The following is an 18,288-nucleotide window of genomic DNA, read 5'->3' as shown; positions in this document are numbered from 1 at the left end:
TATTCTTGGAACAGTAATGTCAAGTCATTGAAGTGTGAATATACTAGTCGCCCTTTGAAAACTTCATCTGAAGAGAAAAGGTTGCCGTAACAAACATGTGAACTACATTAGCTGTAGAAATAATGCACTGAATAATGGAGGATTTTATTTTTTTATGTACTAAAGTAGTAAAAACAATATCTTTGTTTAACAGCATGGTTTGAATTGGAAAAAAGATACATACAGTATCCATATAAAAATGTTTTGTTTTCCATTGAACAGAGAAAGAGGCAGATGCCTCTGAAGGACTGTTCTGTATTCAAAGACTTCTAAGATTCATTCAAGGTCATGTCATAACACAATATTAAACTAGGAAAACATAAAATGCTATTATAGGTCTGATAAAAGCACTGGAATGTGCATGGAAACAATGGAATGTGTTGCCCACTCATTTATAAAAACAAACTAAATCTCAGATAACTTTACAAGAATACAGTTTTAAATAAAGTTTAAGGAAACAGCCACAAAAAATGTATAAGATGTATGAATTCTGATACTTCATCCCCTAACATACTGCCTCCTGACCTTAAAGGGAATCACATGGACAGAGTTTATAGCAAGAATGTGTACATCTTTGATTTACTGTAGGCATATGCCTTTCAGATATGCACCATGTACCGAAACTGAGTTCTGAAGTTGGAGAAGAATGTCTGCAAAGTCTGTAGATTTACTTCACAATAACTATAAAGTAATAGCTTTAATCCAATAAAACCTTAATTCTCAAATTAGAGGTAAGCTATTGTGTTGTGGATACAACTAAAATACATGAAATGCTTGGCTCAAGCTCTGCAATCTTCTCTTCCAAGAGCTTACATTCTTCCTCGTAATGCTTTGGCTTTCTGTTCCTCCTCAGGATTTCTAGGCTGCACCGTGGTCTGCCGTGATTCAGGTGGATTCATGGAGCTAAAACTCGGATATGAACCCGACTCCAAAGTCTGTGGATGAGCAAGAAAAACAATTTGAAACTCACTGCCGTCTCAGGGTTGATGCAAAACATAGCTGCATCGGGGTGCTAAAGAGATGTTACCGTCATTCCTGTTTTTAATGCTTATTTCCCAGGTAGAAATTTAAGAGACAATAAATGCAATATTCATTAAATATTTAAAACACAACCAATCACAATTCATTAGTCCAAAAGTAAAGACAAGAGCCATTTGTATTCTTTACTGCCTGACAGAAGATGCAACAAATGGCGGTTACTTTTATGCTCTTAAACATCCACCCCTTTCCACAGGAAATTAACATCTCCAGTAATAACCAGCCATTTGTTGGGGATTTTCTTGTCACTTCAAAGATATCGTATAACAACATAAATTGAATGATAGTTTATTCAGTTGTCCTGGTTTTGACCTCCAGCATAGTAGAAAGATAAACAACATTTGTTTTTGTTTGAAACATTTTTTTTCTCTTTTGCTCCTCTGTCCTACTTTCCGTTTATCTGTTCCTGTTAGCATTTATTTTCCTCACATATACAGTACACCATTTGCATGTAACGAAGCATTAGCTAGAAAAAACAGTCAAGTTAACATATTCATGTAAAGCGATGGCAATATTACTCATAAGGGCTTTTGAAGTAGAAAAAAAATCATTATGATTCAGATCACGCCTTTTAAGTACAAGTCAGTTGGTACATTTCAAAAGGATGGCTGAAGACGTTATGAAGATTACATTGCACTGCATTATCCAGCTCTTGAATAAACAGTTTCACAAATATCTAAAACACACACATTATGCAGAAAAACACTTAAAATGCACTGATGTCATAAAAGCAATGTGAACAAATGTGAAGCAGACTACCACAGTGTAGAAAATGCCTTGAAATATATTGTAACTGGGCATACTGTACATCTCACAAGGAAGCATAACTAAAACCTCCCTTCCATCCTGCACGCAATGCCAAGTTATGTCTAATATATAGTATCCAAGTATATTACATACAAGGCTCTAATGTGTGAAAATCTGTGAATCAATGCATTCACACATGCTTATGCTATAGGAAAGATGGAAATGTCATTACGCCAAAAAATACATCTTTGCCAATGACCACGTTTAGGACTGAAACTTTCCAAACTGAAAGGTTTTCTTCTCACTCCTACTGTACAACGACACAAACGGCAGCTGGGAAAAGGTTACCCCAAGTTTTGTCCCCCTCATTTCACTGGTGGGCAGTTATGGATTTACTCTGAGGAACTCCACTGCTCTACTAATTAAAGGCAGGGCTGCTGAACTGCTGTTCTGTCTCAACTGCTGACGTACCACACTTACCAGCTTACTTTTGACCAATTTTTCTATTGCACTGACAAGATCCGCTGCACTGGGGACTTCAGCTGAGCAGTGACGGGCAGTAAGCAATGAGGAGGACTGCAGGCACAGTTTGATAAAAGGAACGGCAAATTAGCAAGATGGAGAGAAGGGACAGGGAAAAAGAAACACAGGTAGTTATTAGACAAGCGTTCAGGGAAGTGGGTTAGAATAAGTGGAAAGCTTGGAAGGAAAATCATGTGAAACTGCAAGGCAGGAGGCTGCATCATCTCCGCTTCTTTGACACTTAGGCTTATAAACGAAAACAGAAGAAAATCGCCATTGGCTTGGTGCAAATAGCAGTGGCAGAAATAAAATGCATATGGCTGCTGCAACACAATACAAATAATCCCTTGTTTTTTTTTCTTTTCAGTCCTCTACAGATCTTCATTAGCTCCAATGTCTTTTCACAACACAAAGCTCAAAAAAGGGAGATCATCTGTAGGTTTCTTCTCTTTGCTGAGACTAAGACAAGGTCTTTGGAAATGCCTTAGAGGTGTTGTGAATTAGCTACTGGCCATTACATTTGCACTGGGTCAAACACTGGGCGCAAAATCCTAAAAATCTGGTACTGTATATAAAGCATTAGAATCCATTAATAATACAGTCAGTTATAATGGACTGTTTAATGCTTATCTGTGTACATAAACACATAATGGTCAACTGTAGAAAAACATATTTCAAATAAATACATTTTTAAGAAACACGTAACGCCATACTCTGAACCTGTAAATACTCTGCTCGCACAAAGCGAGCCTTGTTAGCTACATGTTATTCTAAAGGCTTTGGGCAAATCAGCAAAAGAAAGGGCAGCTTCAAAAGCCAGTAGGAAGTACTCACTGTCAAAACTGAGCTCGAGCTGGCACTATTAAAAGAATGAATATCAAAAGGCATTATTAAGAGTTCTGATGGCAGCACGTCTTTTTGAGACCAAGCCAGGATTATTAAAATGCTAAGAAAACACAGGATTAATAGGTGCAGATGGTGCAGACAGCTAAAGACTGACAGCAGAGACAAAGCTAAGCAGCAAACCCATTTGTTAGGAGCATGATTTACACATTGAGGGGGAACAAAAGTGACAGGTGGAGACTCGTTATGAACTTGTGCTGAGTGACACCGCAGATGGAGTGAGACTAAGGTGTACCGAAACTAAACAGTTGCTCCCTGTGAATCCGTAATCTCTTCATTAGCAGTTGGGGGCACTCGTACAGTGCAGTTGTCTCGCTGTTTGCACAGAGAACACTGTGCCGTCTTTATGAACATGGAGGTCAGGCTTTTCCACTCTTCTTCTGTTTTTTTTTTCCTTGTGTGCACCACCATACCTTCTCCTCCTGCGAAGTGCCATCCTTTATGATTTCCATGGGGGGTGGGAGTGGGGTGTGCGATTCTTCATCGGGTTCCTCTTCTCCTCCACTCTGCATTCCAGAAGACGGCTTGGATAGAGAGCCGCTGATGATGCCATCTTTGATTCCCTTCCTTCCCTGAAGAAAGCGGCATAAAAAGAATTAATGAAATCCATTGTAATGATCTCATCAGCCCTACTACAAAGTTCATAGCTATGCCCTGCGCCACAGTAGCTCTTTGTTGAGGATTAGACTCTATGTGACAATGTTAATTGCCACAGGAAATTCAAACTGTGCTCATTAATGACATCCAAAAGCCTAAGAATGACTTAAGTGCTTTTGTAGCTTGCCCATTCATGATATCTTACAATATAAAGATTGAAAACACAGATAAATTGCAGAAAATGGTTAGGACAAAGAGGCTAGTTTTTACTTTATGAGAACAGATTGTACACACAAACATCAGAGCATTACACGCAGTAGAGAACTTGCATTCTAACTTATGAAAGTCCGGTAGTGAGTGAAACCAAGGTTTTTGGCATGTACTCTAATCTGCTACAAATTCTGTCAAAAAGGAAAAGGTTTTACATGTTTGTTTATGCTTTAAAACATAATTAAAGTGCTATAAATCTTAAGTACATAAGACATTTGGTTTTGTGGCTAGAGTATTCAAAAGTGCACACTGAAGTCAGTAAAAAATTCAAGTACATGTATGTTTATTAACAATAATACAAAAAACATCTGATAGAAATCTATTTTCTTTGACATTCTTCAGCTTCGAAGAATAGTGAAATAATGAGAAGAAAATGATTTTTTTCTTCCATTCACGGAAATTCATTTAAATTAAATGAGGGGAAAATTCAATGAGATTCACATTATGACAATAAGTTAGCACTAGCTTTCAAATAAGACAATTATCATAAAAAGCCACTTTTTTTCTTTTTGGAGGCATAAATGCTAATTAGAAATGGGAAACCAGCCAAATGAAAGTAACTGCATGTACTGGGTAAAGCAGAAGCTGGAGAAACTCAACCAAAAATAATGATGACAAACATGACACCCTTATGATACTTAGGAATTTACAAAACACTGGAAAATGCAAAGCTCATAATGATTAATTAAAAACGTGTAAAAACATTTCAGTGTTATTTTTTAAATGATATTTAATTAATAATAAATACAAATTATAATACTGTGTAATAATTATTAGTTGAGATGAGGCCTAGAGTTTTTAGATCATATATGTTGTACTAAAAAAAGAAAGAGGTGGCATGTTAAGTTAAATTTATTTAATTTTTAGACAGGGTGATTTTTGCATTTAATGGTGTTGAATAACAATAGGCTATTCCTAGTTATAGAGTTCTTTTAGAGACTGAAAAACACTGGCAACGCAAGTTTATTTTAAAAAAATAATTTTAGTCTCACTTATTTTACTGCTACATCAGTGCATTTGCCAACACAAAGAATGTGTGGTGGCAGTGGTGTACAGAAAGAAAAACTGTTTTTTTTCATGAGATTCTTTTACTGGAGTCAACCATGTGAGTCACATTTTAGCATAAGCTACATATGGAAGCTTTTGAATTCAATAGAATACGTAGAAAGAATAAGCAATTATCAGTCCCATGATATACCCTGTACGTCATGGTTTCCTACGTGGAAAATTGATTAATTTATTTTTTTAAGTAGGAGTGAATGGATTAATTCATTGTGAAACTTGTGAAAGTGTGTTTTGGATGTGTTGTGAAGCACCAACTTACAAGGAAAAAAAGGTCAGTAGAAAGGAGACATCTTGTACAGAACTGAACTAGTTGCTGTAGGTCCCACCATGAATTTGGCGGTTTACAAATAGCGTGAAGAACAACATTTTCTTATACATGCGAAACAGAAAAACTCAGTCATGTAAGTGATGTTAAAAGCTTTGCTCCTGTGGTAAAATGGATATTAGATATACTATAGGTGAATTCTAACAAGGAATGAAACTTGTTGTCTGCATCTGGCTTCCATTAGAGTTTAGGCCATGTTACCACACAAACACACATCTTGAGTTTGCATAGCTGCAGAATCAGTATTGAATTGCCGCCTCCCTGGGAACCCACCCATCATGAACACTGACTGCATAACTAAAATAGAAAGGAATACAGCAGACAAAAGGAGCAGGTTTTGCTGTTCTTTTGACAATACGTCTTCTTTAAACATTTTGAGTTCCTTAACAGTTAATGACCACAGAAAATAACTTCATTCCTATTTTATCTCTTAAAAGTCTGGCTTCTGAGAGTAAATATCAAAAGCGGTCAATTGAAATCTATGTGTCGCTGCAGTTAAACATAAAAGGTGTAGCCATTTTGTGTAGGTAATTATTCAGAAAACGGGCTCCTTGTTATTTGAAAGACGAATCTGTGCAAAAATGTTTTAAAAACCATTTTCACTTTCACATCTTCAAGTCACAACCATGAGAGGAAGTGAAACATTACCTCGTCGGCGCTGTCATCCTGTGGAGTGGTCTCGTTGTCTCCCGGTTTGGGGGAGCCCAGGTCTAAGCTCTTCCGGCTGTCCCTCTTTTTAGGCTTACTGGGTATCTTCTTGACATTGCTGTCGGCTTTTCCGCTGCTCAGCCTCCGCACTGGGCTGGTCAGCCATTTTTTCAGCGTGTTCCCTGAACGTTTGGGGCCTGGGGAGCTTGTCTGGATGGAACTCATTGAAGTCTGTGGCTGCAGATTGGCCACGGACTCAGATTTGCCCCCATTTTCTGCAGCAGAGACAGAATAATTATCTGCAAAAAGAAATAAAAAAAACGGTCAGAGCTGATTCTGGAAATAGTGTCTTTTTTATTGCTGCCCGTACTAAAGAAAGGACAACAAATATGTTGTTCTGAAAGGTATTTTAAGAAAACAGTGCTGACCAGATAGTATACCATTCTGAGGTTTATGAGTACTAAATAAGTACAGTTCAGCATAACTTTTTATTTTCTATTGTTGTTTTTCAAATATAATCTTTAAACGAATAACTCAATTTATGATATTGGTTAGAATAAAGTCAATACATTTATGTAAATTGCGCAATGTGTTTTTCTATAACAAACCAATCTAGTTACATTTCAGATTTTAATTAAATTAACTACAACAGTTTTAACTAAACTGTGATTAATGTGTTCCATACCTCTATTAAGGAAATTAAGAATTAGAAAACTAACTTCTGCTATATACATATTAGTCTCACTTGAAACTTGAAAACGTCAAGTGAATGAGTACAGTAAATTTAATCACACTAGGGCAAAAACACTAGGCAGAGTGATTTATTTGTGTCTTGAATGAAACCTCTTAAACTGAAGCTTTAAAACAAAACACATGACCACACCAGTTTCTTATTTATTGTTTTTTTTAATAAAAGGAGCTATCTAAAGGTTTCTCACAAAACACGTGTTTCATCTTAAGGCAAAGTATGAATCATGAATGATATATCTGTCCACTCCTCTTTTCATAAACTGTCACATGATAGGTGTGCATGTACTTCAAAAACAATTTATGGTGCTTCAGTATCTATTTATTTTTTTTGGGCTCAGAGATACAGTATCTCTAAGCTGGAACTTTATTTGCTATTTTATCCAATTACTGACCACTCAGTTGTGAAACACTCTTTTCTTCCCCTGCCATCCCTGTAGACGCCTGCTTAATTTCACAGAGGAAACCACGCAGCTACAGCATTAGAAGCTTAGTCACAGGAACCTTAGTGCGAGCCTTAAATCAAAGAAATATTTCCTACATTGATGTTATAGTTGTATTATTTAATGTAACATACTTGTATATAAACAAGTGTCTTTTAGCTTCTATGACATACTATCTTTAACTCAACACAGACCTACTTTGCAATCCAGAATACATTTCTTATTAAAACAAATATAAAGATAGGCCATGCTATCTATGAAAACACAGTTAAAAACTTCCTGAAGAGAAAAATTCTGTCATATACAAGTAAAGCCTTCCACAGATAAGGCACAAGTTAAGGGCAGATGGTATATATCATATGCCGCACACACAATAAATTTCCCTGCATATATTGTCAGAACCTCAAAGTCTTCACATTTAGGAAGGCTCATACTGTTCATACAGTCATGTCATACAGTCGACATTTTATTCTGACTATACTTTATGTCTTTTTCTCTCTGAAAATCTGTCCTTCTGTGATGCCACACTTCTCTCCACACACCTGTATATGGTTTATTCTTGTTAATGCACCTCAAAGGGGAAGAACAAGGGAAAATAACAGGTTTATCCCAGCACCCTGCTCCCTCAAAAAACGAAAAACCAAATGTGCCTCCTATGTAACTCCTATGACTTGCACATTGCTACTTAATAAGTTACAAGCACAGAACTAAAACAAAAAATGCCCAAACTCAACAAATGACCAAACGCAGACTACAAATGCCCTATTTTTAAGTTTTCTAAACATGCTTTAATTATTTTAATTGTAAATAACACAAGCACAAACATTGTTTATGGAAGCAGACAGATTTTCACATGTACTGTAGTGAACACGTCAGACAAGTCTCTGTGTGTAAAATGATGCCATGCAGAACAGATCTGCTGGAACCTAATTGGGGACTTGAAGAAAAATTATATGAATTATATGAAGCTTTGAATCCAAAAGTCACTTTCTTGGTGAATACTTACTGTAAAACACTGCACTGCTATGTGTTGTTGATTACCATTAGCAGGTACTGAATATTAGTCCCAACAAAGTAAGCTCACTTAAATGATTTCAAAACAAAAAGGATTTGCAGAATAAACAAAAAAAACAATTAAGATGAAATAATTCTAAATGTTCCCGATTCTTTTCCTTCACATGAGTCAGAAGATCTATCTGATTACACTCCTTCTTCCTACAGCACATTTCTGAGCAGAGACTGATTAAATTCTGGAGTGGTCATGCCTCCCATAACAACACTTCTATGTTTCTAAATAAAACATGCCAAAAAATCCAAAACCCATTATAATAAAAGGCCCATGAAACATAACCCACCCTTATTTGGGAAGAGAAAACCACAAACTATCATTAAATAGGATTTAGGATTCACAATAGTTGTGATTACAGATCAGTAAATACAACAGCAGGTGTTGCCAGGATATTCGCATCTGTGAAACTTGTTTCTATTCAGTTGTCACCCTCAAACATTAGTTACAAAACATGCAATTATAACACTTTACAAAAAAGCCAACATGAAAAATATACTGTACATGAGACTTAAAACCTGTGTAGAAAATAGTATCATAATGCCATTGTTAAAGGAAAATAACAGGTAGGAACTAACTAATATCACACCATAAGAAATCAAAGAAGGCCCCATTTAAAGACAAAAAAGAAAACAAATACTGAAGATATGCTGGAATTGTTTTAAGGTATTCATTGCGTGATGGTTTTTCTGTAATGGCGCATAATATTGTACTTGCATTACTGTTCAGGGTATTGGTAAAATCAGTTGCCTTAATCTACCGAGTTTAGTTCATTCAGAATAAAGATGAATTCTAAAATAATTCTTATTACTTCTTTGTTTCACTCAAATACAGGCATCCTCAGACAGGACAGAGAGTCACTGCACTCACTGCCCAGTCATGAAGAAACACTAATGCTTTGTGATTATAACACAGAGCCAGACATGCCCACTTTTCTAACTAAAACAGGCTTTCTATGCAGGAACAAACTGTAACACAGAAAACCTCATAGTGGATTTAGAGTAATCTTGTGGATAAAGCATTGATTTTAGAAGGGCCTGTTTATTTTTAAGATGTAAGCCACCATCTTAATCTGCGCAGCCAAACATGAAATTGTGAAACTCAAGAGAACAAGAAAAATGCTGTGTTGCTAAAAGACCTATTAAGGTGCAGTAAGTCAGTTTCACCAAGGCTGAGAATGGAATGCAGTCAAGGTCAGTACTATTGTGAAAAACAAATGTAGGAGCACAATGCCCTCACTCCCTGTGTAAAGAACTCCTCCCCTTTTCTCCCTTAGTTTGTTGTCTTGCTGGTGAGACAGCAAAATTAAAGCTCCAGTTCATGCCAGTGATCTCCAGAGCCTTATGAAACAGTGTCATGCAATGAAATCCTTAGAACAGATTACACTTGTCTGTGACCTAAAGCCTGGCAAAGATGAAAAGAAAACCAGTTTACTGATACTGTAGGTGTAAAGCTGTACTATGGTTAGTTATACAAACAAAATCAGGACCTATGGTAGTTATAAAAACTCAGTTCCTATAGGTTTAGTCACCATTTTCAGAGCAGTATTCCATTATGGCAAACTGAAATAATACACATTAAGAACAACACAACCATCTCATCCAAAGATGATCCTTTGTATGTTTGCCGACTTCCTGCAGTCTCATGCTTGGGAAAAAAACAGTACTGCACAACTGGTACTAAGAGGCTTCATTACAAGCAAGACTGCTAATGATTTTTTATAACTCCAAGTTATTTTATTAATCAATTTTATTTCAGAAAAACAGAAAAACCTTCATAAATAGCAATAACGGTAAGCATTAATAATTATAACAGTCTCCCAAAATAATTTCCTCTCTCCTACAATTTAGGACCAGGAACACACACTGTTCATATTCGTATGTACTGTAAATGTGCAAAGTCCATGCCATCTTCTAAAGACATGCTGATGAAGTTAACTGGATTCCTTGCTTCAGTTGCACCATTCGCCTTGTGATGGATGGATTGATATAATTCCATGCCCATAACATCAAGAAATTGTGACTGAGGATTCTTGCAAATTAAAAATCACAACACCAGTTTTATCAGTGATAAAACTGCCAAGGGAGCCATGTAAACTACAGGACACACTGACAGCATGAGAAATGAATTAACAAGTAAACCAAGCTCTTCCAACCTATCTTGGATGTTCACTGTTGATTAATTATAATTATTATGACATTATCAATTCTCCACAAACTTCATATTATTTAAAAGTTGCAAAAGTACAAGAAAATGTTAATTTTAAATGTTAATAATAAAGAAGAAAAATTATATTTTTATATAACAGTAACAACAACAATAAACACGCCATATTAATGATCCCAGTCTTCTCATCATGACTTGGACTTGATGAACTAATTGAGTTCAGTATTATCCAGTAGGACGATGGGGAAGGGTTGATAAGCTGGTCTTACATAATTTCCTGAAATCACTCCATGTTAATTTAAATCTATTTTTTTGTAGAAAAAAGGAAAAAGCAACAAATGACAGTATGCCATTAGTGTCAAATAGTGCTTTTAATTAGGGTTTCAGGTGGTGGTTAATTTCAACATGACTTGATTAAAAACACTGAAAATGAACCATGAAATTACTGAAATAAAGGAAGTTTAAAGTTTATGTGGAATAGAGTCTGAGGCAATTAAGAGGAAGAATAAAATATCTTTCAATGTTTACTCCCACATTGCCCTATGATACCAGATAGCCATTAATTTGAAATTCAAAAAGCCTAAGCCACAACACAGGTTATACAGTACATGCTTGTCCTTAAGGCCAAAGATTCTGATGTTTCATGTAAATATTATTACGGGTATGAATATGGATGAACTTTGTTATACAACTTCTCATTCTGCCTTTTTGAGCATATATATGAAGCATCTGTCACAAACACAGCACTGCATATTTTCCCAGTCAACACCATCCTTACTCTCAAAGCACTGAGGTGGCAGCACTACGCTATTGAGCAGCTACTCATCAGCAAAGACTGGGAAACTTCTACAGACTGAGAAGAAAAATGATGGAGCAAAGAACGAGGATATCCGAGTGAGAAACCTGCTTTACTTGCTGGAACCAAAATTCAGCTTTCAGCAGGTTGGTAGAGACTTGTCCAAAACTGCTGTAACTGCTGTTAAAGGTTCTTCTAGCAAATACTGACTTAGGGTTTGGTGTGAGGAGGATACTTTTGCAATCAACTTTTTAATTTGGGATTTTTCTTTCCCAGTGATGGGCTGGAGTCCCATCTAGGATGTATCCTATCTTGTGCCCATTGCTTTGGCTTTCCATGTGTACGGGAAAAAGCAGTTAGGAACTGGAGGAATAGAAGGATTTTTCTTTGCAGCTTTTACTGACATTAAACAACTTTCACCCAAAAAGGGTTCAGTTTCAGCATTAAAGTTTTATTAAAAATACTTAAAAATTGATATATATCATTTCAAATTTGAAACCAAATAGGACATCATTGCGAGAAGGTGAACACTGTTAGTGTCTGAATACAGTATACAGTATAATAAATTGATATAATATTTACTGACATACTGCACATTAAGACTGCACAATGTCATATTACATATAATTACATATCACTTACTACTGCACAAATCCACAAAATGGCTATCAGGAAAGTGGCTTTTGTGTAGAAGGTACACTGATTTTATCGGATATGGCATTAGTAAATTCTTGAGCTGATAATATTTGTCACTAACAGGGATGGCCAATATTGGAAATGTTACAAGCTGTAAATCTGCAATGCGTGCTTTGTAGTAGGGTGCACACTTTGTCTTTTTTTGTTGCATTCCTCTCAGAGAGCCTGGACAAGCCTGTGACACCTAGCAGGACAACCTAGCTGATTCCATATACTGTACTGTAGGTTTAATGGACCTCAAGATTGGCACGAAGATGTGCTTTGGAGAAGTGGGGCATGTTGATTACTTGCAGTGTTGGTCCTTTTTGATTCTCATCAGGTTGAAATTTAACAGGTTACATCACCTCATTACCTATGCCCAATCAACTCTCACCACTGATTAAGTGGTATAGTGCTTATTCAACAAACTCACTCGAGAGTATCAAGCATGGCATGAATGCTTATGAAAATCATTGTATAAATGGAAGATTTTGGTCATAGTAATAATAATCAATTAGTTAAAAAGATGCCCAAAACATTTAATACCCAAAACCAACACACTTTATTTTTGCTGCAAATGAGATGTATTCTCTATCTGCTGAACTCTTAGCACCCAATACTTGCATTTTTATCTTTGTGTATAAGACACGCAATATTCCAAAACGATTAGGTAAAAATAAGGAAATGACCTTGTATAATCACATGCATTAGTTAGATAATGTGGAATAACCTTATCAAAACCACAAAAATCTTTTACTATGGGTCCTGATAATATTATAAATCTTTAAACTTAGCATTTAAAGGAACACAGCAACAGTACTGTATGTCTTATTTCTTGACTTGTAATCAACCAATGTTCAAACAATGGATTTAATGTCCACTTGACACAATGTTATTGTAGGCATTAGCAGCCTTTCCCACAGGTTTATGTACTAGGAATCGATCAGACAGTTCGATCAGAACTGATCTTTAGTTAGATCAGGTAACTAAAGCACTGTTCCTCGAGAGGACACAGTGATTTTATTTCATAGTACATTTTTTAACTCCACCGTTTTTAGAAAATAAAAACATAAGAAAGGTTACGAACAAGGTCACTGGATTCATCTAGCCCATTAGGTAGTTAGTAGCTAAATGATCTAAAGATCTCTTCTGGCCACTTCTTGAAATAAGCCTGGCTTTAGTATCGTGGCTGGATAGCATGTTACAGTACATACTCCGACAAACTTTTCTGTAAATACAGTGAGTGGCCCATTCACAGATTTAAACTAAATATTTGTCAAACACATTTTCTTTTGAACAATTATGCTGCATTTAATGTACACTCTCAATATGCAATGATTACTTAGTCATACTGTTAAGAAGTGAAACCAGGCTTGCCTTCCCTCCCTTTGTTTCTATATACTGTAGTATGCAGCGTGGAATTTAAGACATTATGAGTACTTATTAAAGAGCCTTTGAAGGACCAAGAGAACAAGTCTCGCTGATAACAGCACTCAATTCCATATACACTAGCACTTTTGAGCCAAAGGCTACCATTAGTCATTACTCTTTATTTGTACAGTACTGTATGTACTATCCCTGATGGCACCAGCATTCCATATAACCAGCTTTTCAGGAAAAGGCAGAATGAAACTAATGATGGGACAATTTTCAAATTCTTTACGGTGACGCTATATCGGGGCTTTTTATCACCAAGTAATCTCAGAGCTCATGGGGAAAAGTAAATGATCTATTTAAAAAACAATTTTAGGTTGAGTAATTAAAGGCTTTCAAAGGATCAAAGAAAAAGTAATTCTCTACAAACACTCTGGGAAAACACTATTTATTTTATTAGATTTATACATGTTAAATTCAGTACATGCTAAAAAGCTCACTCCAACTGACTGAAACTAGCCAACTAGCTGAAACTATTCTGGGAGAAGTGAAATTAAAGTTTCCTCATAAAGTACAGTCATCATTCATTTCCACACATTTTCAACTTCTGTTAAGCCTTATTCATAAAAAGGTTCATGGTTCCAAATCTAAAATAGCAAGATTTATTCTGACTTAAGTGAAATTACAGGTTTTTGGTAGCAGAGTAGCGTCACCTGTTCTAAAGGAACAAGTAGATATTAATTCATTTTCTTTCTACATTTCAGTATGGAATTAATCTTCACTTGTTCCTTTGCAGCCAGCATGCTGATGTAACTCTTTAATAGAGCCCCTTCCTCACTCATTAGCAGAAATCTTAAAAGACGCATTATTTTAAAGTCTATCCAAAGGCAAATGGATAGGTGTGAGCACTGAGAGACCTACTTTCACATGCAATATTTTTAACAACAAACTGTGAAGTTGTGAAAAAAAAATACACGGGGAAAGCACAAAAAGCACAAACAATTTTAGAAGTGTTTCACCACCTTTTGTTTTTTAACCTGGATTACTTCTGTACATAGAAAAATAACAGAAATGGGGGTATATGAGTACGAATCCCAATATAAGCAGCAGTAGCTCAAATTACATCATAAAATTCAAACATTCAATTTGTGCCAGATGCACTCAATTTGCACCACAAAATTGGCTGTGAATTAATGAATACAAGAAATTACCCCTTTGAGAAGCTGATGTATGCTTCACAAGAACAATCCAACCTGAACACAACATTTGGCAATAACCTGACAGCGAGCAAAAATCATTAAAAACTACAATGTATATCAATCAGTATCACAAGCAGGAAATTCTGTGGCACTGGCATTTCAGCACACACTGTCAGCAAAAACTGTGATTTAGAAAGCTTGTTGAGAAACAGAGTTTCACAGTTCCTGTAAGAAGACTAGATGGACTGGCATTCAAGGACATCACATTATAATCCCATTTTACATGTCTGGGATAGTTTACAAAATTTGGGATCCTCACAAAACCATCCTAGAATGATGTGATAGCTGTAGAGCTGTGGAAAAGAATTCCAGAAGAGTTATTCCATAATGATTCTAATTAATACTCTTAATTAAGAGTTTAGGGAAGTAGTGACAATCTACTATAGTAAGCAGATTTACAATAACTAACACGGTCCAGAAAGTTACTTCATTTTAGTCCACAGTAAGGAGAATTCCATTTTAAAACAAATTTTTGGCTGTGAGACATTTAATGTCCTTCATTTTTTAGTTGTGCTGTACATTCTTTCAAAGTAATCACTTTGCAAGAAGTTTTTGATACAGTATGTGCAAAATCCAGTTTTTATGGGTCAGTTACTTTTTCTTGGACTGAAATTGAGAGTTTTTGTTAAATGTACATACTGTAGATAACACCTAAAAGTGCAAAAAAAACTAAGAAATATAGGGAAAGATCACTTTAATTCAAAACAGTTAACCTGCTGAAGCAAAAAATATTTTGGCTGTTTACCGTTTTCAATTAAATTATGTATGTCCTCTTTCAACCAAGATTTCTGAATTATGAACCGGTTCACTGTGAAGCAAATAACGACACGCAAAACTTCAAATGACATTTAATTCTTAAGAACTCATTGACATCAAAAGATCAAGTTGGGGATAGGGAGAGGAGACAAATGGTTCATATGTTTACAAACAAAAATAAAAAACAAATCTGATCAATCGGATCCTAATATTGTGGAATACATAAATACATTTCTGAAGGATTTCAATCACCTTAAGAAAAAATATACTATTAAATAAATATTAAAGAGTCATTTAATATGTGAAAAGAGTGAAAAGTGATTTCAAAGTATTGAACGACTGTTGAAACAACATTTATAGAGAAACAGAAAAATATGGTGATACAAATTCAAATGGCGGCATCCATTGTACTGAAAAGTGAAACTTCTCAAAGAATGTTTGGAATTGTATGTTCACCCAGCCTTTCTACTACTAGTACAATACAGGTATTTCACAATAATTGAATAAGATATTGCAGTTTTTCTTTTGGATGAAACCTTTATTCAACCAATAACTTGGTTCACAGATCTCAATCACACCTATCTGTAGGCAAACAAGTTCTGTCTTGTTAGGTAGCGCAAAACCAGTCCTAGTCTGGGTATTTGTGAAACTATTGTATTGTGAAACTATTGCAATGAGCAATATTTTTAGACAACTACAACAATACGCACCAACACATCTGAGGCAACTTCAGCTCGTGTGAACCAATCAAATTTAACATTTCTTACCTTGATCTGTCCATTCCTGTAAGCTGTGTCGCCTCCACATAATAAAAATAATTCACTTTTATCTAAAGTGGAAGTGACTGAACTTATTTAAGACAAAAGCTGACAAATGTTTTTTACTTGCTGTGCTGTAAACCCTAAGCTGCGTGCCTTCACTGACAACATGAAATACAAGTGTCCTCACAGTTTCATTGTCAGCTTCATTTCCTCATACTTTTAAAAGTTGTCTTGGCAACACAAAAATCCAGAAAAACTGCCTGGTCAATTTCTTCTCTAGCACATACACTTTAAAGAGAAACCTTTTTCTTTTTGCACGCCAAAATATTGAAGGGATTTGTAGCTGTTTGGAGATGTTTTCTGGTATCATCGAATTGCAGGTTTCAAACATTATTCCTTTAGGTAAAAAATGTAAATGTTTATAGAGAATTAAAGATGCTAGTTATTTATCTTTCTTAACTAGAATTTTAAAAAATAAACTCATACTGTCAATTGTCTAAGTTGCTTGCGATGTCCCCACTCGTGATAAACCTTCAAAGAAAACATCTGCTTTAAAACATATCAGATGAAAGGGAATCTAAGACTAATTTGGATTTCAAAGACTCAAGTGCAGTAATGCAACAGACTTGCCTTCCTGATCTGGAAATTAGGCTAGTGAAAAACAACAGTTCTTGCTTCAAGGTGATGGTAAGGCTTTACTACGTCTATATATAAATATTAACTATCTGGAAAAAAATGGAACAGAGAACATTTTACTGGAATTTAATCTAATCAAATAGCCCATCAATAGCACATACCTAAGGGTTCTGTCAAAAACAGGAAGTAAGCAAGATGTAAGCAATACGTCTATTTTTACACGTTCTATTCAAATCGTCTATCACAGTATACTGTACACTAATTTAATTCCCCCCCCCCACTTTCCCGGCAAAGTCAGGCCACAGATTTGAATGGAATCAAGGTCAGGTGACCATGGGGCCAAGCACATCACTTTCAAAACCAGTTGTTCCTTTTTCTAATTCAAGTCATTTTGGCTTAGGTCTATGTTTTTAGTGTAATTATTAAGTTGTAAAACCAATCCTTTACTGACAAGTCACCTTCCTGTGAATATTACATTACATGTAATGTTACCTTCTGTTCTTACATATATGTCCAAACCACAGCAATGTCACCTTCATGCTATGCTGTCAGCATGACGTAACATTTTGGTGGTCTCCTGGCTGGTTTTCTTCCCATATACAGCTTTCACCCATCACCAAACAGTTCACACAGTTTCATTTGACCAAAACCGTCTTCTGTATCGGTCTTTATGGTTTGATGGTCACTCTGGGATGTTCTAAGAATTTCACTATTGAAAAGGTTTTTGAGCTGCAACTCTCCCCCATGCTACCTGCTTTTTTGAAGAAGTCCATTTACAGTTTCCTATGGAAACAAGCAGAAAGCTGGTTAAAAAAACGATGAGCCTCAGATTACAGAATGCAGCAATTATACCGTCTTCTCTTCTACAGTAGCTGTTTTTCTTGATGGTTAGTCTTGGCCACTTCTGTTTGGTCTCTGTTTGTATGTACCTACTGATTACGGTCTATACACCATGATGTAGCACTGGACTTGCCTTTTCCCTCACAGAATGCCCTTTTTAATTTGTGATCAGCATATTTTATCTCCTTTCTTTGGGCCATGGTAACATCATCATGCCCTCCACTATTCTCTTTCAGGCTCGCGGCCAATAAAATCAGCTCATCCCAAACTTGTCTCTGTTAGCTCTGGATCTGAGTGTTGTCTGTTAAAAGACAGTAACACTTTCATAAAAACAACTGAGGTCACATGCCTGTGAAACATACAGTACCCTGTGGGGAGTGGGGTTATAAAATATCCATTTTTGTTGCTGATGTTACTGAACACATCATTAAAATTTACAAGATATTTTCTTTCTTGACTCTTAGTAAACAGTTGTCAAACAAGAATCAAGTTAAAATTTGTTTTAGAACACAGCCCTTGTTAGGGCTATTTTTTTTTTCTTTTTTACTCCTACACCATATTGCAAGCATTAGAAATGGCATTTATCCATGTACAACGATATTTTTGCAGTCATAT

The 18,288-nt window shown here is 35.8% G+C and overlaps 1 protein-coding gene across 3 annotated transcripts in view; it reads right to left on the bottom strand.

The window, feature by feature from the left end:
- kalrna (kalirin RhoGEF kinase a) overlaps positions 1 to 18,288 on the bottom strand; it is a 215,467-nt gene that overhangs the window by 26,721 nt on the left and 170,458 nt on the right. For all 3 annotated transcript variants that reach the window (XM_088605585.1, XM_088605583.1, XM_088605584.1), the window contains exons 35-38: positions 6,155 to 6,453; positions 3,663 to 3,821; positions 2,305 to 2,400; positions 853 to 974 (exon numbers count right to left, since the gene is read on the bottom strand). In XM_088605585.1, the coding sequence (XP_088461711.1) occupies positions 853 to 974; positions 2,305 to 2,400; positions 3,663 to 3,821; positions 6,155 to 6,453 (676 nt within the window). The remainder of the gene's footprint in view (positions 1 to 852; positions 975 to 2,304; positions 2,401 to 3,662; positions 3,822 to 6,154; positions 6,454 to 18,288) is intronic.

Source organism: Lepisosteus platostomus, chromosome 14 (assembly GCF_059453375.1).
Source record: "Lepisosteus platostomus isolate fLepPlt1 chromosome 14, fLepPlt1.hap1, whole genome shotgun sequence".
Taxonomy (NCBI): domain Eukaryota; kingdom Metazoa; phylum Chordata; class Actinopteri; order Semionotiformes; family Lepisosteidae; genus Lepisosteus; species Lepisosteus platostomus.
The sequence above is the reverse complement of the archived record's forward strand: the minus strand, read 5'-3'. Positions and strand labels throughout refer to the sequence as shown.